The following is a 19,357-nucleotide window of genomic DNA, read 5'->3' on the forward strand; positions in this document are numbered from 1 at the left end:
CTTGGGGGGGGCGGGGCACCTCCTTGGCGGCAGGAGGCCTCGGGGGGGAGCCATTCCTCTTGGAAGAGAATGGGGTGCGGGGCGCCCCCACCCCGTAAACAGGTCCATCTGCTCTGTGTCCTGCTGCAGAACCGCGTGGCTGCCCTGAGGTCCTCGGTCACCCCGTGGGGATGTCAGAGAGCCCCGTGGGACCCACACCCACAGCGCCTTCCCTGCAGCGGGCCTGCTCGACCCCCTGCACGAACTCCAGCAGCGGCCCCGGCTCGCGGACAGACAGGTAGGCGGGGTCCTCGCCAGCAACGTGGGCCGCGCTCGCAGACGGGAGGGGCGGCCAGCCCAGCACGGCCCCGACGCCTCCTGCCTGCTCTGTGGACTGACAGCCGCACTCGGAGACGGTCACAGGCGGAAGTCCTGACGGCTGGCCGAGTGTGCGGCGGCTGCCCCTGCGCCCAGAGTCCGGGGACGGCGTCCGCCGCGGGCCGGGCCCCGTGAAGGCGTTGGCTGAGCCGGGGCTTCGTCTCCAGCAGCCAGGCCGGGAGGGGCCCTGCCTGGGCGGGGGGCGGGCAGGCACTGTGGGCAGGCGGGGTGGTCGCCTCAGGGAGATCAGATCGTGCTGGCGTTGAGGAAGCATGGGGACACCCCCGATGGCACGGGGAGGACAGCGAGCAGCACCCCGTGTCCACGTCACAGAGGAGTTTCCACGTCACGGAAGGCTCGAGGCCGGGCGGCCAGGCCTCAGCGCCCTGCGGGCCGCTCCCGCCCGGCTCCTCTTTCTCTTAGAAGAAAAAAGCGGGGGGCGGGTCTCCCCGAGAACACGCACCGCACACAGCGCACTAGCGCTTGCCAGCAAGTCAGCGTGGGTGTGTGGGTGGGCGGCTGGCCAGCGGTCCGTCTGCTCCTGAACGTGGGGTCATTTCTGATGTCCTCAGTGGTACCCGTCAGTCAGGTGGCTCGTCCCGCGAGCTCTCAGTGAGAACCGACTGGGCCAGGCGCCTGCGTCAGGCCTCAGGGACAGGTTGGAGGGAGGTGGGGGGCCAGGGCGTCCATCTGGGGAACAGGGCCCTTGAGAAGAAGCACGCAGTAAACCACGGGTGGTGGTGGCCTGGCTGACACCCGTACCTGGTGTGGGGGGCCAGAGAGCGGACGCCGTCAGCCCCCGTGTGCGCACGCTGGGGCCGGGCACGGGGCCGAGGCGGCTGCAAGCTGGCGACAGCCGTACAGGACGGAGGGGCCGCACCCGCTGGGTGACGAGCAAGGCGGGAGGAGGCGGCAGGCGGGGGCCGGGCGCGTGCCGTCTCCCCAGCCCCGTCTTCCCCAGGCCAGGGACGTGTGGCTGGTTTCTCGCCATCTCCTCGCACCTGGGTCCCCTCTGACCATTTTGTCTCCCGACCAGCGCCCCGTCCACCGAGCACCTGTGGGTAGAGACCAGCCCCCAGCCCACGCGGGCCCTGCTGGGGGGCAGCCGGCCCCCAGGAAGCCGCCTCGGCACCAGCGAGTTCACGGGCCCCAGCACTGACGGCCCCAGCCGGCCACATCTGCCTCCTGCCGAGCTCCACTCTGCTCTCCACAGGCACGAGCTGTCCCTGGTGGGGCCACCGGAGGCTCTGGGTCCCCTGAGCAGCCAGGCCTTCCTGGGCTTTGGCACGGCCCCCATGGGCAGTGGCCTGCCCCCTGGAGAGGACCTGGGGACCCTGCCAGGCAATTCCCACGGCGCGCCCCAGCCACCCAGCACCCCGCGGACAGCATCCGGGGCTGCCGACAACGGCTTCCTGCCCCACGGCTTCCTCGCGACGGCCCCTGGCCACAGCAGCCACCATGGCCCCACCCTGCAGGGCTCGCCCCTGCCCGGGCAGCCGCCCCTGCCCGAGAAGAAGCGAGCCTCAGAGGGCGACCGCTCCCTGGGCTCCATCTCCCCATCCTCCAGCGGCTTCTCCAGCCCCCACAGCGGGAGCACCGTGAGCATCCCCTTCCCGCACATCCTCCCGGACCTGGCCAGGCCCCCCGAGGCTGCGGCCCCCTCGCCAGGTATGGACACACCTCGTCCGCCGTGTGCTCGGGAAGGACCCTGGGGCCACACGTGGGCCTGGGCCTCTGCCGCCGGCTCCGTATCGCTCCACGCTGTCCTCTCCCGGGACACCCCACCCTGGCCCAGGCGTGGTGCCTTAACCCTGGGGACGAGAGCCGTAAGAAAAGGCTCTTCGCCAGGACCGTTTAAATTCTCATTTAAATTCTGCTTTGCAGACGACCTGGGGGACAAGCCCGTGTCCGTGAGCTTCGTGCAGGACACGTCCCGGTTCTGGTACAAGGCGGACATCTCCAGGGAGCAAGGTGCGTGGCAGGCGTCACTTCCCGGGCCGTCGGCCTCGACTCATTGACGACGGCCCCAAGCGGACGGTCCCTGCCTGTCCAGGCTGGACACAGCTGGCCACGCTGGCCGCGGAGCCACAGGACGGAGTCCAGCACTTCTGCCACCCCCTGGGGCAAATCTTGGGATTAGCATTCAGCATTGAGTAACTTTGGGGGGCGTATCTTTCTCACCTTCAGAAAGCGTGATTAGAAAGTTCTGTCCTTTGACGTGTTAACTGAGCACGCACCCTAAAATCCCCAAGGAAAACGCCGTGTGGGGGGGGGTGGCACGGCGGCTGCCGCCTACCTCCTGCCCGCCAGCTGGGGCCTGGGCTCGGCAGGGTCCTCGTCAAGTCACTGCAGGGCTAATGGGGACGTGGGGTCTCAAGGGAGAGGCCCCCAGGACACCGCAGTGGTCAGAGCCCATCCCTGGGGCACTGAGCTGCCGGGGGGCGGGGACCCCGGGCGCCCCGGCCCCAGCCGCCCAGGAGCAGAGGGCGGCCACGCGGACACCGCCCGTGTTGCCGGCAACGTCCGTCTGTTCTGCCCCCCCAGCCATCGCCATGCTGAAGGACAAGGAGCCGGGGTCGTTCATCGTCAGGGACAGCCACTCCTTCCGGGGTGCCTACGGCCTGGCCATGAAGGTGGCCACGCCCCCGCCCTCCGTCCTGCAGCTGAACAGGAAAGGTAGGCGGCCAGGACCACGCCGGCGTGCGCCTGCTCGCAGGGCGCGGCTCCCGTGCCCCCTCGCGGGGGATTCCCGGCCCGTCTCTCTGAGCGCTGCCCTCAGGAAGGAAGCAGTGTTGGTGACGTGTAAATTTTACTTCTTTATGGCTCTGAACGGGTGACCTTTCCAGTGTTCAGACATCACGACGGGGAACAGGGCCTGCACCAAGGCGTCCCTGTTCTCGGCCCGCCCCCGCCCCGTCCCGTGCTCCCCGTGGTGACCGTCTGGAGTCTCTCCCCGCACGTCTGCTCACGGACTGCACATGCCGCCGCGTGCAACCCCCGACCCCCAGGTGGTGTCGGCTCACCCTGTTCCCGGTCCTGCCCCGGCAGTGCCCAGGGGCCCGCCCGCCCGGCCTGGTCACTGGAGGGCACGGAGGGCACCCGGCCGTCCACCCGGCGCTGTCGGCCCCCGGTCCGAGAGGACCCTCGGCCGCCTGCAGCGGTAGCCAGACCCCGACATGCGGGGCCTCCCCAGGCCCGCCCGGCCGTGACCACCGTGCCCTGTCCCCCGTGTCCCCCCGCAGCCGGCGACCTGGCCAGCGAGCTGGTGCGGCACTTCCTGGTCGAGTGCACCCCGCGGGGCGTGCGGCTGAAGGGCTGCCCCAACGAGCCCTACTTCGGTGAGTGGCGGGGCGGGCGCTGGCGTCCTCCGGTTCTCTGGCCGCGCGAGCACTTCTGTCCCGGGGCCCCCTCACCCCGTCAGCGGCTCAGACGCACCACGCACACGGGGCGGTGATGGGCGGCGGGCGCCGTCCGCGTCGGCCGGCTGGAGTCGCCTTCCGGGGTGGCGAGGGCTTGCGTCTGCTCCCACCCCAGCCCCTCGCTGCCTGGCTGAGCCTGGGGCTCCCGGGGAGGCCCCGCCACACGGGCCCCTCGCTGCCTGGCTGAGCCTGGGGCTCCCGGGGAGGCCCCGCCACACGGGCCCCACGCGGCGGCGCGCCTTCGCGGCCCCGGGGGCGGACGAGCCGGCTGAGCGCTGCCTCCCGCCCCGCAGGGAGCCTGACGGCCTTGGTGTGCCAGCACTCCATCACGCCCTTGGCCTTGCCCTGCAAGCTGCTCATCCCGGACAGAGGTACGCGGCCGGGCTTCGGGCTTGCCGTCACCGTCGTTTGTCAACCCAGTTCGCACGCGGGCTGTGGGCGAAGGGCGAGGCCAGTCCTGCCGTCGGTCCCGGGGTGTGGGGGTGGGGTGCGTGCCAGGACTCCGGCACACGTGTCCCCTCAGAGGGCGCACCGGCAGGACAAAGGTCGCCTGCGGTGTGCCGGGCACGCTGGCGTCGGGGTCTGTGAGGGCCCGGCGAGAGACATCACACCGCGAGTCTTCCGTCCTGTCCTCGTGGGTAAACCCTGCGACCTGAGTGGTGACCCGCGCGGCAGGGACAGCAGAGGTGGCGCCCACGCCCCCGCCACGCCGTCCCGGGGCTTCGCAGCAGAGACCCTGTCGCTCAAAAATGCACAGTGCCCGGAGCACGGGGCCTTCGGTCATCCACGCGAATGCACGTTCTCCAGAACGTCGAGCGAGTCTCCCCTTCGCCTCGATGGCCGTTTGCAAAGATCCGTAATAAAAAATGAAAATAAGTAACACCGCAGTGTGACAGGGATGGGACTTCACGTCCCAGCTCTCCAGCGACTCAGTTCCCCATAACTTATTACAATCCGTGAAGGCGAGGAATTCCGAGTGTAGGTCAGTGCGAATTCCAGTTTATAATTCAGTTGTTCATGTAAATTAACTCAGAGAGCAGGAAGGTATTTGCTGAACTGTGTCGTCCCAGCTTTTGCCCAGAATGTGACGGCAGCTTCTCTGGGCTGGACTGTTGTCACCAAGAGAAAGGCCCCGCTCTGCAGAGCGCGTCACCGTCTGGGAGTTCGGGCGCGAGCGTCTCGCGTTGCCGGAGATGCTTTTCCAGCGGGCTGGGCTCATTTCTGTGTGTTCTCGCTCCTTCCTGCAGATCCGTTGGAGGAAGTGGCGGAAAATTCACCCCAGACAGCGGCCAACTCCGCGGCGGAGCTACTGAAGCAGGGGGCAGGTCAGTCGCGGTGTCCTTGTCCGCACACCCGTCACGGGCAGCGGCCTCCGCCCTCGCCGCCACCCTGGCTTCCCTCCCTTCCGTGCGGTGACGCTTCCCTGTCACACTCGCGCTGGGAGGGCGGACACCGCAGGCCGTAAACGTCCCCGCGACGCGAACGAGCGCGAAGGCGGGGGAGGCCGCGGCACGTCCGTGTTCGGTTTGGGGGGCACGTGGTAAGACAGGATGCGGGCGACCTGGGCATCGGCACGAGCCAGTGGTGTGACCGTGCTGCCAGCGCCCAGGCTGGCTCAGGCCCACAGAGCAGCTCTCCAGGGAGCGTCTTTCTTTCTTAGTAACGTTAATTTTTTAGAGGGATTTTAGCTTCGCAGCCAATTCGAGGTGAACGTACAGGGAGTTCCTGCACACCCCGCCGCCCCAGCCTCCCCCATTGCCCGCACCCCCCACCGATGGCACGTTCGTGACACCCAATGAGCCTGCACGGCCGTCGTCATCACCCAGAGCCCTCAGCTTACGTCGGGGTTCACTCCTGCCGTGGGACGGTCTGCGGGTTTGGACAGATGACGACGACGTGTAAAGCCCACTGCCGTGTCACGCAGAGCGAGTACCTTCTCCGCCCGGGGGTCCCCGGTGCTCCGCCTGTCCCCCCCTCCCGCCTCCCCAGCCCCCGGCAGCCAGCGTCCTCACCCTGTCCACAGTCGTCCCCTCTCCACGACGTCACGTGGCCGGCAGCACACGCTCCCCTCGCTGAGTCGAGGCTCCTCCGGGCTGTCCGTGGCCGGACGGCTCGTCCCCTAGTGCTGAGTCATACCCCGTCGTCTGGATAAAGCACAGTGTACTTGGCATCACGCACTGAAGGACAGCTCGGTCACTCCAGGTGTGGCTACGAACCGCTGCCGTAAACATCTGCAGGTTTTGTGTAGAAGTTTCCATCTGCTCTGGGTAAATACCAAGGAGCGTGGTGGCCGGATCACAGGCCGAGCACACGCTGAGTTTGGGAAGAAGCCGCCAAACCGTCCTGCTAAGTGGCTGCGCCGTCTGCGTCCCCGGCTCGCGCCGGCCCCGGTGCCGTCGGGGTCTGGATTGGGGCCGTGCTTGTGGGGGTGTGACAGTGTCGCGTTGTTCTGCTTTGCGGCTCCCCGGTGGCCTGTGGCATCGGGCACCTTTCTGTGCGCTTGCTTTCCATCTGCGCGCCCTCCGCGAGGTGGCGGGTAGGGTCGGCGGCCCATTTTTCCATCAGGTCGTTTGTTGTCCTTTGGTGAAGTCTTCAGCGTTCTTTGTACGCTTTGCATAATAGCCCTTCGTCGGTTGTGTCTTTGTGACTGTTTCCTCCCAGGCTGCAGCTGGTCTTTCCTTCTCTTGAGAGCATCTCTTGCAGAGCAGGACTTTTAGGTTTTAATTAAATCCAGTTTGTCAGTTCTCTCTTTGTGGATTGTGCCTTTTGTTTTGAACCTAAAAAGTTATCACCTACCCGAGGCCATCGGATTTCCTGGTACGTTGTCTTCTGGGAGTTCTACAGCTCTGCACTTCATATTGACTTTTCTAACCCATTCTGAGGTAATTTTCAAAAGCGTGTGAAATCTGAGTCTGGCCCCGGTTTTGCACGCGGCCGTCCCGGCCCAGCGCCCCGGCCGGAGAGGCTGTCTGCCGTGCTGCCTGCGACCCTCCATCACAGATCCGTCGACTGTGCCCGCGTGGGTCTCCTCCCGGGCTCCCCGTCTGTCCCGCTGACCTGTCCGCCTGCCCCTCGCCAACACCGCCCGCTGCCTCGACCACCGTCGCTGTGGTTCTGAAACCCGCAGGTGTCAGGCCGTCGGTCTGTCGTCCCGCTGCGCCGCGGTGGCCGTTCGGGGTCCTCTGCGTCCGCGACCCTGCACACAGGCGCGCACGTGAGCGGGGAGCGCGTCGACCCCACAGTCAAGGAGGCAGGAGCCGCGGCTTGGCCGCGTCGCGTCTTCCTGTCTGTGCACACGGAGCCCCTCCCCCCGCCCTTCGGTATTTTGATCAGAGTTTCGTAGTTTGACTCATTTAGCGCTTGGTCGGGCATCCGCATCAGTGGCTGGCGTGGGTCGAGTTCGTCCTTTGGGAATATCTTGGTTCTGAAACGCACCGAGAGGTCTGGACATCCGTCCAGCTGCCCTCATGGCCGATGGGACGAGGAATCGGACCAGGATGGGGCGCGGCCCCGGCTCCTTGGTCACGCGGCCTGGCGAGTTCGGAGAGACCCTGTTTGCTTGCGGCCTCCGGCCACTGCAGGGAAGTCGGGCGGAGCTTTCTTACCCCAGCTCTCACTTGTCCTGATTCACTGGGAGGCCGAAAGCTGGGCCTGCGGGGCGGGGCGGCTTCGGGGCCACCTTTGTCGCTGTACGTCGGGGCAGCCGAGACGGAGTCTCCGCGGAGGACAGCCTACGGTGCAAGGCGTGAAGTTCCAAATCGCTTCAGCGTGATCCCTCTCACTCGATGCTGATCGTGAGTTTGCTCCAGTCTCTGAAACCATTCCGTTCCCGTTTCCGGCCTCCGTTCTTACTTGGTTCTTGCCGAAGCAGAAGAATGCAGTGCGATCCTAAAAGAAAGGCGTTCGCCCAGACTGGCCGGCCTCCCGCGAGCCGGGCTCGCGGTTCCCGTCACCGTAAAGCACGTCCTCTGTAAAAAGGCACAGGCATTCCTCAGTGTGAGGAAAAGGAAGATGAGCCAGGAGAGCGAGACCGGCGACACACAGGCCGGGCGCCCGCGTGCGGCCACGAAGGCGCGTCCCCCCCCCGCCCCCCGCGTGCCGTGCGAGGCCCACGCGAGGCTCTGCAGACGCCGGGGGGCTCCCAGCTGGCGGCCGAGGGACCCGGCCGCGCAGGCGGCCCTCGCGCTTGGCGCTCGTGTCTCCAGACCTCGGACGCTGCGTCGAAGGCCGCCTTCCTGCATCACTTCCTTTCTCTGTCCCGGGGTGCACCCGAGGGCCCTGCACCCCGTCCCCGGATCGCGGGACTCGGGGAGGGCGTCCGGACCCCACACTTCCGCTCCGCGCTGTCAAGCTGCTTTGTCAGACTAGGCCAGCCATTCGCACACGGCGCTCCACGCCGAGGGCCTGTGGGCGTCACGCGGGACACCGCAGCTCTGTGTCCCTGGACACGAGCACGTGCCAGACGGAACCAGACGCGTCGGGCCTGGCCCCGCAGGACGAACAGCAGGAACCCCGCAGGCCTCCTGTCCGCGGCCGCAGAGCAGGGACTCTGGGCTGCTGCTCAGCACGGCTGCCCTGGACGTGCCGTGGGGACTCGGGCCCCCAAACTCAGACTCCGGCTGCTGCTCACCAGGAGGCCACACGGGACGCCGCCGGGCCTGGCCGCCCCCCACTGCGGAGCCCCAGTCCCGGCCGGGCCAGCTCCGTGGGATTTCACTGCAGTGAGAGCAAAAGTGTCTTTTTTCTGTCTCTGTTTTGTCGCTGCCTGGTTGGCATGACAGCGATGGTGGCGAAATCAGAGACGCGATGTTCGCTCTCCCAAAATCAAAGCGTCTCAAGGTCCCCCGAGGCCTCCAGCAGCCGCCGTGCGCACGCGCGCTTCCCGTCCACGGTTCCAGCCGCTTTTCCCGCGAACCATGAACCACGTCGCACTGCGATGGCCACGGTCGCCATTTGCTGGTCGCTTGGTGTTCTGTCGAGGGGCCCGTGTAACATTCCCCCGTGTGGGGACATAACTGTTTCCAGCTTCCCCACTCTGACGAGACGCGGCTCTGCGTCTCCACGTCCAGGGTGGCGCCTCACGGCCGTGGCGTGTGTCCTCTGTCCGTCCGCCCAGAAGCGAGACCTCTGGGTTCTCTGATCCCCGGTAGCCGCGGCCAAGTCATGACCCAGGATGGCCGCCCTGGCTGACACCGGACTTCGCAGAAGCACCTGGTGCATCACAGATTCGCAGGCAGGAGCTCTGGGCGAGTCGCCGGCCACCCGGGGTCCCCGCGGTCACTCACACGCACGGCTCCGAGCAGGGCGCTGGTTGGGGGTCCTGGCCACGTGCTCCCCTCCTGGACGCCCCCCTCCTCCCGCTGCGGTCGCGCCCTCGTCCCACGCCGACCGCGGTGATGCCGAGGAGGGGGCCTCCCGTGGGCACGCCGGCCGTGCGGCAGCTGCGTCCCTGGGTCGCTCGCCCGCCTCGCCTGGGAACTGGGGCAGAGGGCGTTTACCTGGACGCACCCGGCGCGGGCCACGGGCGCAAGTCCGCCGTCAGCCCCGGGCCACCATCGGCGACCGCCCCGCGCCCCACGGACGTGTCACCATGCTGCCTCCCCTGTCCGCAGCCTGCAACGTGTGGTACCTGAACTCGGTGGAGATGGAGTCCCTCACGGGCCACCAGGCCGTCCAGAAGGCCCTGAGCGTCACCCTGGCCCAGCAGCCCCCGCCCCTGTCCACCGTCGTGCACTTCAAAGTGTCGGCCCAAGGCATCACGCTGACGGACAACCAGAGGCGGTGAGTGTCACGCGGGCCGCGGGGCGGCGTCGGCTGTCCTGGGGGAGACCGCCACCCGTCTGGCCGTGCTTCCCTGGTGCCGGGTGGGCCCCAGGAGCCTCCTGTGAACTACCCGAGTGCTCGTTTCCAGAGAAAAAGCAAAATTAAAAATTATTCACATGCCCACGTAATTTACAAATGCAAAACCTCTTAAATCGTTTCTGTGAAAACACTCCACGAGCAACAGAACCCACGCTGCTTTGCTCCGGTGCCGTCACTTCTGACCGGTGGTCAGGTGACAGTGTGACCTGCCAGACGTGCAGTGTCTAGAGAACACAGCTGTGGCATTGGCATGGAAACCGGTGGCATTAACCATGGCTGCCGGTTATCGCCCAGCTTGCTGCGTGAAGTACATCACGCCGCCTGGCGAGTTAGCAGGTGACTGTTCGGTTTCGAGCGACTTTCATCGCAGCTGCTGTCCCTGAGTGGCCCTGCTGAGCAGGTGGGCCCTTTGCGGGCCTGGCCCGAGCAGGGAGCAGCAGCAGGTGCGCAGACAACAATGGCAGGCGTGTCCCTCCCACCTGGATCAAAGGCATTTCAGAAGCGGTTATTGATTTGTTATGGCAGTGGCCAGGAAGTGACTGATAAGGGACCCAGCTGACCCTACAAAGAGCAGGGTGGGAGCCTGGGGGCTCAGGGCTGTCCCGCCCCAGCCCGCAGGGGCCCCTGGAGCTCTTCCCGCCAATGGCAGGACAGTGCCACTCCAAGGGAGACCTCTGAACCAGAACCTTCCGCCGGGCTGGGCGGTTTCACCCACGACCCTTCTGCAGCTCAGGAAGTGTGTGGCGGGGGACAGGAGCCTCAATCCTCCAGCCTGGGTCCCTTCGCCCTGGCCACTGACCCGCAGGGCGACCCTCGGTTTTCTCGTCTCCGGTCTGCACTGAGCTTAGCTCCTGGCATCTTGGCGACGCGTGTGAAGGGGCCACACAGCAGGCGACACGGCACCTCTCCGGGCGCCTGCCAGCCGTGCTGCTTCTGAATCTGGTTCCCACGTCCGCAGAAACCCTGGCGGCCGACCGTGGCCCTGGCTGGCACAGGACGGGGCCGCACCCTCCCTGACAGCCCGCGTCGGCTCCGCCTGTGCCTTGCCGGCACGCCGGCCTCTCTCCTGAGCTTTCTTCCTGGGCCACAAGCAAAGCCACTAGTGTCTGGGGTCGCACCCTCCCCCAGGAGGAGGGACTGACCCACCTGGACGAGGGGCGCCAGGCCTCCTGACCTCCGGGACCTGGGGCAGGCAGGCCTCGAAGGAGCAGGGAGGACTGGCGGGTGAAACGGGGCCATACCGGGGACCGGACGAGGACAGAGGGGTCCCCTGGTGGTTCCACCAGTGACTGTGCCCGCCGGCGAGACGGCACCGCAGGAGGGTCTGGGCACAGCCCTTTACGCGCAGAATGCCCCTCATGCGTCAGATGCGTCACCGTGTCTGGGGGTGGGGCAGGTTCCACAGCCTGAGCCCCAGGGGCCCGGGGCGCAGGGGTCCGACCTCCGCGCCCCCCCACGCCCTCCACCCCTCGGTGGACTCCCGGCCACAGCTCCCCCCACACAGTGCATCTCTTCACCCGGTGACATTTGTCCCCCAAGTGCCAGCGCTCCCGAGAGCTCCCTGCTCCGCTTCACGCCCGTCTGCTGAGCACACGCCTCGCCCTGCTCTGCAAACCACGGGTGAAGGCGGGGGCCGGGCGGGGAGCCCGCGCGCAGCACCGTCACCCGCCCCCGCGGCCCGTGTTCCCACAGGCTCTTCTTCCGGAAGCACTACCCCGCGGGCAGCGTCCTCTTCTGCGCGCTGGACCCGCAGGACCGGAAGTAAGGGCGGGCAGGGGGCGCGTCTGGGGGTGCAGTCGGGGAGGGGGGCGGGGGGGGCGGGCGCACACGCAACCTGCTCTCTTCTCTCGCTCGCCAGGTGGGTTGCCGACGGCGTCTGCTGCAGGTGGGCTGCGGGGTGTCTGCACGCCGAGTCCCCAAGTCGCATTCTGGCCCAGACTCCGGCAGGGTCTTCACTGAGTGGAGGCGCTGTCGTGCGCCCCAACGGCGGGGGTGGGGGGGAGGCGCACGGGGACATTTTCCGTGTCACCCGACGCTGCCAGCCGGGCACGCTGAGTCACAGGCCTTTCCTGGGACCCCTGTCCTCGTTGCCCCCTGCCCTGCCCTGCCCCAGTGTGCGCCCGCCTCCCCGGTCCCCGGCGCCTGGAATGTGTGACCCCGCGGGGCGACCCGAGCACCCTCGGCGCCAGTCCCTTTGCAGTGTGGAAACCACTAAACTTAAACACAAAAAAGCCTTCTTTACTCCAGGGGGGAGGAGAAGGACTTGGAACGGGCTGGGACGAGGCCGGTGGTGGTCGCTGGGTTAGGTGGGGGCCCAGGGAGCCTGTGGGGGTGACAGCTTCAGCCCTAAGGAAAATAACGGGTCCCGCAGTTCCTAGCGCTCCCGTGACAGCCTGCGGTGGGGACGCAGACACTCCCCAGGAGAGACCCTGCCCCTCCCCCCACTCCTCCTGCCCCCTCCCTGCCCCCCCCCCCGCCCCGGGGCCGGGCTGTCAGCGTCCAGGCGGCAGGCACCGGGGGCCGCGGCGGTGGCGTCAGCCCCGCAGTCCGTTTCCCTTCATTTGCCAGTGAGGGCCCAGGAGCACCCTGGGGTGCGCGCCTGGCGGCCTGCCCTGGCAGGTGTCTTGGGGCTTTGGCCAGGCCTGGACGAGCAGCTGTGACTCAGGTCCCAGACTCGGGCAGGGTGGCCCGCCCCTTCCCGTACCCCCGGAGCGGGCGGCAGGTGCCCCAGGGTGCAGGCCCTGGCGGCGGGGGCAGGACGAGGCCGGGGTTCGGGCCCCGGTGCGGCTGGCGCCCTGACCCCACGTCCCTTTGCAGAGTCTTCGGGTTCGTGGCCCGGAAGCAGGGCAGCGCCACAGACAACGCCTGCCACCTGTTCGCCGAGCACGACCCTGAGCAGCCCGCCAGCGCCATCGTCAACTTCGTGTCCAAGGTCATGATCGGCTCTCCCAGGAAGGTCTGAGCCCCTCAGCGCAGGGACCAGAGGGGCTGGGGGCCTGCTGCGTCGCCCCCTGTGACCCTGACATGCCCGGCCCCAGACTTGCACCCAAGAAACAAAGCGCCGCGGGTGCCCCAGGAGAAACCGGCCACGCCTCTGCAGCCCGCGCTCTCTGGGCGGAGCTGGGCGCCCACGGCCACCCAGGCTGCCCACCGAAGGGGCCGAGCAGGCAAGCGTCTGAAGGAGGGACGCCCGGCCCTTCTGCCACAGCCCAGAGTGACCACTGAGCATGGCCACCACCATCGCAGGGGACTCGGTCGACACTCGGACCCTCTGTCCTCCCACGACCGAGACACCATTAACCTGAGAAGGTGCCGTGCGTGTGGTGAAGGCTCGCGAGGATCACGCCCCTCGGGAACGCAGGGGACTTGGAGGGGGCGGCCGAGGGGCTGCGCGGACAGCAGGGGGCCCCAGGCTGGAAAGCTCCACCCCGCCTGGGGACAGCCCAGTGTCCACTCACCATCGGGTCTGAAAGGCACACGGGCTGCGAAAGGAGATGACGGAAAGAAAACGCCGTTTCCATAGAATTTAGAGTTTACTTAAGCCAAGTTATTTATGGTCACGGTTGCGGCTGCTGCCCTGCGCTGCTGCGGCAGCTCCAGCCACCTGGTCTGCGCACGTGGGCTCCTGGCGCGCCCTGTGCGCCTCCGGCCTCCGGAGCAGGGGCGGGGGGAGGGGAGGAAGGACCTGAGACTCAGGCCGCTTCAGAGCCCGCAGTGCCTTATGCCACTGGGCACCTTACGGTGCTGCGGCCACCTGCCTGTCCATCAGTGGTCACAGGTCTGGGAGAAGCCGATGGCCTTGCACGCCCCATCGTAAGAGGCCCCTGTCTCCTTCCTCATGACCCAGGTGCGCCACAGGCCCCCTGGGAACTGCCCAGTCACCAGCTGCTCCGTCACCGGGACCCCCGGCAGCGGTCCCCCCGGCAGCGGTCCCCCCGGCAGCGGTCCCCAGGCCAGGGTTTGGAAGTGCGCTGTGTGGGTTCCCTGCTGAAAGTGCTCAGAGAAGCGGTGGCAGCAGCGCAGGCGGCGACAGGCGCTCGGGCCTCCGTGCGGCTCCTGCCGCCACGCCGAGCGCAGGTGCCACGTCTCCGTGCCGCGTGTCACTGCGTCTCCACGGGCCTCCTCCCTGACATGCGGCGCGTGGCGGTGCAGGCTGTGCCTCATCTAGGTCCCCGTCACCGCAAGGGTGTCGAGCAGCCTCACCTGAGATGCTGGCCCCCGAGCTTGACCTGAAGGCCGCAGGCCAGGCCCCATCCTTCGTGGCGAGGGAAGAGGGGCACGCGTAGGAGCAGGAGGGGGCGGGGCCCGAGGCGCGCAGGCGCAGGCGCAGATGGCGAGCAGGGAAACCGAGGCACGCAGGCGCAGACGGCGAGCGGGGGGAGGGGCGGAGATCGAGGCGCGCAGGCGCAGACGGCGCCTCCCAGCCACGCGTCAGCCCTCCAGGAGCCACGCCCCTTCGCTTCTCAAACTGGCTGGCCAGCTGTGACCTGTCCTCGCAGGGGTCGGGGCTGTCAGCCGTTTGCCTGAGGAGCCTGAGGGCGCCAGCCCCCGTTTCTGACGAGCCAGTCAGCAGGGCTTTTCCTCACGTGCTCCATGTACTTAGCCAGGATAGGACAAGCCCGTGACCTTGGCGTTCCAGCCTTGGCCTTGGGCACACGGGGGAGGAAGCTTCCTGGGCACCTGGCCTTCAGGGCACCAGTGGGCACGGGGCACTGTCCCACACGTCATAGCCAGGGTCCCACTAACCCCTCACTGACCGTGCGCCATGTCCCTCCAGTGTTAACCTGTAACCACGTTGTCACCCCCGTGCCCATCTCCCCGTGTGCCCTCAGTGCCGGAGGCCTTGCCACGTCTCCTCATCTGCCTTAACCCGTAGTGGGCATTTTTACTCCTAGTGTAAAGAATGTACCCAATATGTAAATGACTGCTGTATAAGTCCTTTGTATAGCCACCTCTATCAGACTGTAATAAAGTATTAACCTTGACGAGCCACAGCGAGGCGGCCCCTGTGTGTGGTGTTGCGTGGACGTGCCCCGAAGGGTGTGTGATGCGTGTGCACAGGTGTGTGTGTGTGTGTGTGTGTGTGTGTGCAGGTGCGTGCATGTGTCTGTGCATGGGTATGTATGTGTGTAGGTTCGTGCATATACAGATGTGTGCATAGGTGTGTACATATATATTAGAGTGAGTCTGTGTGGGCCTATGTGTGTTTATTTGAGAGTTTGAAGAAGATTATTCATGGATTCGGTTATAAATTTATGTTTTGCCTTCAAGAATATATTTTAAAATTTCAGGCCAGAGACTTTGGAAAAACTTGATTTGAGATTATGAGAATTTCATTATAATGTGCAATGTGATCACGGGTGCTGGCTGTTCAGCCCCTGATGGGCCTTGCCAGGTGTCCCCGAGTTGGGCACTGAGCTGAGTGTGGAAAGCCTGGTGTGTGCCCATTTTTTCAACAGGTGTGGGGACAGGCGCAGCTCACCCCTGGTTCTCCGGGGCTGGCAGGGGCCGGCCCCCATCCTGCAGACTGCCCTCCTGAGTTAGGCGGTGGGAACACAGGGCCTCACTGCCCTCATTTCCTGGGTGTCCTAAGCTTGGAGTGGGTCTGTCACAGCAAGACGCAGGGTGGCTGCTGGGTGCCTCGGCCTGCCTCTGCGTCACCCAGGCCCCAGGGGGTGGGTGGTCACTGGGTCACACTGGGCCCACCTTCCTGTCCCACGCAGGCCCCGAGGAGTGTGCAGCAGGACACGCAGATCGCGTTCCTACCCATGGCGGAGGTCTGTCCTCTCTGGGCCAGGCTGCACGGTGTCACAGACTGTCAGGCGCCTAGATTCTAGCAGCCTGGCGGGCGTGAGGACCGTGACGTGGACACTGGGTGACACCTCCTTACCGAGAGCGCCTGAGCAGGCGCCATGTACGCTGCCTGAGGGCCCGCCTCCCCGCTGACCCAGCGGCTGCCCCAGCACAAACCCAGAGGCTTAGCGTCCCCCGGGCCAGGACACAGCCAGCTCCCATTGCCCCAGCGGCCCAGGGGACAAGTCTGCAGACAGCCTCGGCTGGAGCTGAGGGAGCTGCTTCTGGTCACCTCGCTCAGCTGTAGTGGCAGCTCCTGTAATTGAGGGCACAGACGAGACTTAGGTGACCTTAGCCGCTGGCAAAAAAGCAGGTGTGGGGTGGTGGTGGCAAGGGGCCCGTGCCCACTTACAGGTAATGGCACTCAGGGTCAGGAAGTTCCGGTGGGAGTCAGGACCCAGGCCTGGGTGAGAATGGAGGGTGAGTTTTTTAGGGCTGCCCTGTTTTTGGTTTGGTTTTGTTGCAGGCAACATGGCAGGCTGCAAGCGGGAACTCCGCTGCATTGGAGCCTGCGACCCCGCCCCTGCGCCTCCCCCCCACCCCCGCCGCTCCCTCCTCCCTCCCGCTTCTGGCCGGCGGGAGCTGGCTCCCAGGCCTGGTGCGCCCCCGGCTGAGAAGTCGTGGGCAGCACCGCCCCCTGGTGGCCGGGAGGCTTACTGCCACAATGCAGAGCCCGCGCAGGCGGTACCCGAGGCCGCCACACGCAGCGCTGCGTCAGCGTGAGCGGCCTGGGCGCTGCAACCCCGTTCTCTGCCGCGAGTCGTCTGTTACTTTCACATGTTACTGGTCAGCCCGTTTTCTCCTGCGTCAGACTGGAGTGGTGACCGTGCTGTGAGACAGGGTCGTCGTGAGAATTAAATGCGCGTTAAAGGCTCAGAGCAGCACCTGACGGGGAATCAGCACTGAACCCCTGCAACTTGGTTACGCTTGAACCCTGCTGATGGGACCCGTGGCCCCGTCGGGCCCGGGGACAGTGTCTGCAGACGCTCGTCATGTCGGGCCCTGGGAAACTGGGAACTGCAGTGACGGATGGCCCTTGGCAGCCGTGACCCCTGGACGGGTCAGCGGGCTCTCCGAGGAAGCCTGGGTGAGCCGCACGGGCTGAAACGGAGATGGCCCGGGGAGCCTCCCCTGCTGGCGCCGGTCGATCATCTCTGTCGCTGGCAGGGCTGAGCGGCCTCCCCGCCCCTCGCTCACCCACCTCCAGCCGTCCTTGCACAAAGGGTGCAGAGCCACCAAGAGGCGTGGCAGCAGCTTCCACTACGAGCTGGCGAGCACTTTGGAGAATCCAGAGAATGCGGAAACCCACCAAGTCTGACAAGTCACGCGGGTGACGTGGGTGCGACTGCATTTACCTCAAAGCTGCAGCGAAGGTAAACAGACGAAGAATCTAAAAGGCCGGAGATGAAGCGCAGTCTTCGGTGACACAGACAGCCACCAAATCCCTGCATGGGGCGAGCCGGGAGGCTGGCCTGACGGCACAGGGTGACGGTGGCCCTGCCGTGTCACCAGAGGGGGCTGTCTCAGAGGCCTGGAACCGAGTGAGAACACATATTCTCTGCCAATCGGGCGTGTTGTCTGCAGGAAGTGCGAGGCACCGGCAGAGGGTGAGCCTCTGTCACCGCCATGTCAGGCTCCGTCTGCGTGACACCTTCCGCTGAGTCCCACGGGAGGCAGGAATTGCCAGGGCCGCGCCGGTGGCAGTGCTGCTCCCAGCCGCACGGGGGAGCCCGTGTGCTTCTCAGCCAGAAGGGCGGTCCTCAGACCACGGTGTGAGGCGGGACCGTCTTTGTCCAAACACATTTACTAGGGACAGAGCTTCCTTCTTGTGTCTGGGGACGTCCTCGTGCCCCGGTGTGTGTGGCGGGGGGGGGGCAGGGGTGGCAGGCAGACGCCTCCTCCTGCAGGAGCTTCTGCTCACAGAGGGGCCTGAGCAATGCGTGCGCGTGTTTGCGTGGTGGGGGGGGTCTTCCTTAAAGCAGGTCAGTGACAGCGTGGGCCGGGACCCTGAGCTCCTCGGTGACCAGCAGGAACCAGGTGGGGAGGGACTCCTGAGACCCCGGGCCTTCCCACAGCCTGGGCAGGGTGTAACAGAGCCTGTACCTGGCCACCACTGGGGGTGTGGCCTTAAAGTCACGTGACCCCCGCTGAGACCACCCCCCACTTCGAAGCGGGCAGCATGCGTGCAGAGTGGACCATGGGACTCCCGCTGGGTCCAGGCCTTGGGGGGCCACTGCCGCTCTCCGGCCGGCCGCGCCCACCCCCAGCTCCGCCCTGTGACCTCGCGTGAGGACACCACAGTGGAAGGGACAGGAGGAAGGCACACGGGCTGCGAAATAGTCGCTGTGCCTGAGTAGCCGGGTTTTCCTTCATTTGTTTTCAGAAACAGCCGTAGTGCTGGAGTCCCTCAGCTGGAGACAGCCCTGAAGTTGGCCGTCCGGCCGCGTGCGTGCGTGGGACGGCCAGCAGAGGGCGTGCGCCACCGCGGAGTCGCCGGTCCGGGGTCCGGGGTCCGGGGTCCACGCTCCCTCGGCCCGACCGCGGAGGTCGCGCCCGCCGCAGGCCCCTGGGGACGGCGAGGTGCGGACGCCCCGCTGCGCCCCGAGGCCGGGCGGCCACTCGCCATGCGGGCGTCTGTCAGGACCCCAAACCCCGCGCAGGGGCCTCCAGCGCCTGAAGCTGCTGCAGGACCAAGCGGACCCCGCCCCACCCTCACGGGGCGGCCGCAGGGAGGGGCGGAGCGGCGCGACCCCAGTGTCCCTGTCCTCAATAAAGGCCCTCCCCAGCCCACGTGGCTAGTGGCCGGGGACTCCACTTGGGCCGCTGGAGGTGTGGCGCCCCCCACCCCCGACTTTTGCAGAGCCAGCAGCTGCCCCTGCTCTGTCCCCGGAGGCCAGGCCGGAGGCCGCACCCAGGGCCCTGGCTGTCTCCCCTCCCCCTTTGCTCCAGTTAGCACCGCCCACGGCACCTGAGACTGCCCCTCTTGGGGCAGAGACTAGAGACAGCGTGGTGCAGGGACCCTCACAGGGGAGAGGCTCCAGTCCCCATGTGCCCTGGCTGGAGTCACCTGGCTCTGTGGCCCTGGAACACAGCATTCCCAGGGAGTCAGCAAAAATGCTTCATTCCCTTTCATTTTTGTAGTTTTCAGACAGAGTTACTTCTTAGTCGCCTCCAAAAGTGGCCATGTCACTTCTGAACGCCTCGACTTTGGCTCGGCCACACGTTTCCACCCACCGCTGGGCTGGCCGCTTCAAACTGCGCGTGACCCTGACCGTGACCCTCCCGTTAAGGACAAGGCGTGTGGCCATGACCGTCCCCTGAGGACAGGGCATGAGGGGCCACGAGAGCCAGAATGACCCACGGCCCCCAGTCCGTGCTCCGGTTCTGGGAGTCGCCCGGGGTGACTGGCCGGAAAGTGGGTCTGAATGAGGCCACAGGAGAACGCACTGGTGGAGCCCCAGACGGCCGCCCCTTGGTCCGTGGTCCGCGGTCACCGAGGCTCAGTGAAACGCGGGCATCCATGTGACGTCATACTCGTTCTTAAAGACGGAGCAGTTTTCAGCTGCTTTATTGAGATTCAACGTGTGCGTTCAGTGACCTCTTGTAAATTGACACAACTGCATGGCCACCACCGCGACCCAGCCTGGCATCACCCCTGAATTTCCCTGGGACCCAACAATCCCGCTCCAGGAAGTGAAAGCTGGTGTCTGAACAAAAGATGACACGCAGAAGCTCGCAGCCACCCAGCGGGGGACACAACTCGAAGGCCACCAGCCGCAGCGTGCGCGGTGACGGCACGACTCCAGCAGTGGCCCACTGCTCAGCCCGAGAAGGAGCCAGCGACACACGCCACAGAAATGACATTT

At 66.3% G+C, this 19,357-nt stretch overlaps 1 protein-coding gene across 14 annotated transcripts in view; it reads left to right on the forward strand.

Annotated features, from left to right (window-relative positions):
- The window catches only part of TNS3 (tensin 3), a 106,582-nt gene extending 93,022 nt beyond the window's left edge, over positions 1-13,560 (forward strand). For all 14 annotated transcript variants that reach the window (XM_036230532.1, XM_036230542.1, XM_036230531.1 and 11 more), the window contains 11 exons: positions 130-277; positions 1,394-2,025; positions 2,242-2,328; positions 2,902-3,033; positions 3,600-3,695; positions 4,070-4,147; positions 5,024-5,101; positions 9,389-9,557; positions 11,331-11,399; positions 11,497-11,523; positions 12,456-13,560. In XM_036230532.1, coding sequence (XP_036086425.1) covers positions 130-277; positions 1,394-2,025; positions 2,242-2,328; positions 2,902-3,033; positions 3,600-3,695; positions 4,070-4,147; positions 5,024-5,101; positions 9,389-9,557; positions 11,331-11,399; positions 11,497-11,523; positions 12,456-12,600 — 1,661 coding nt within the window. In that variant the 3' untranslated portion in view covers positions 12,601-13,560. The remainder of the gene's footprint in view (positions 1-129; positions 278-1,393; positions 2,026-2,241; positions 2,329-2,901; positions 3,034-3,599; positions 3,696-4,069; positions 4,148-5,023; positions 5,102-9,388; positions 9,558-11,330; positions 11,400-11,496; positions 11,524-12,455) is intronic.
- Positions 13,561-19,357: the final 5,797 nt, after the last annotated feature.

This window comes from Rousettus aegyptiacus, unplaced genomic scaffold, assembly GCF_014176215.1.
Source record: "Rousettus aegyptiacus isolate mRouAeg1 unplaced genomic scaffold, mRouAeg1.p scaffold_m13_p_13, whole genome shotgun sequence".
NCBI lineage: Eukaryota > Metazoa > Chordata > Mammalia > Chiroptera > Pteropodidae > Rousettus > Rousettus aegyptiacus.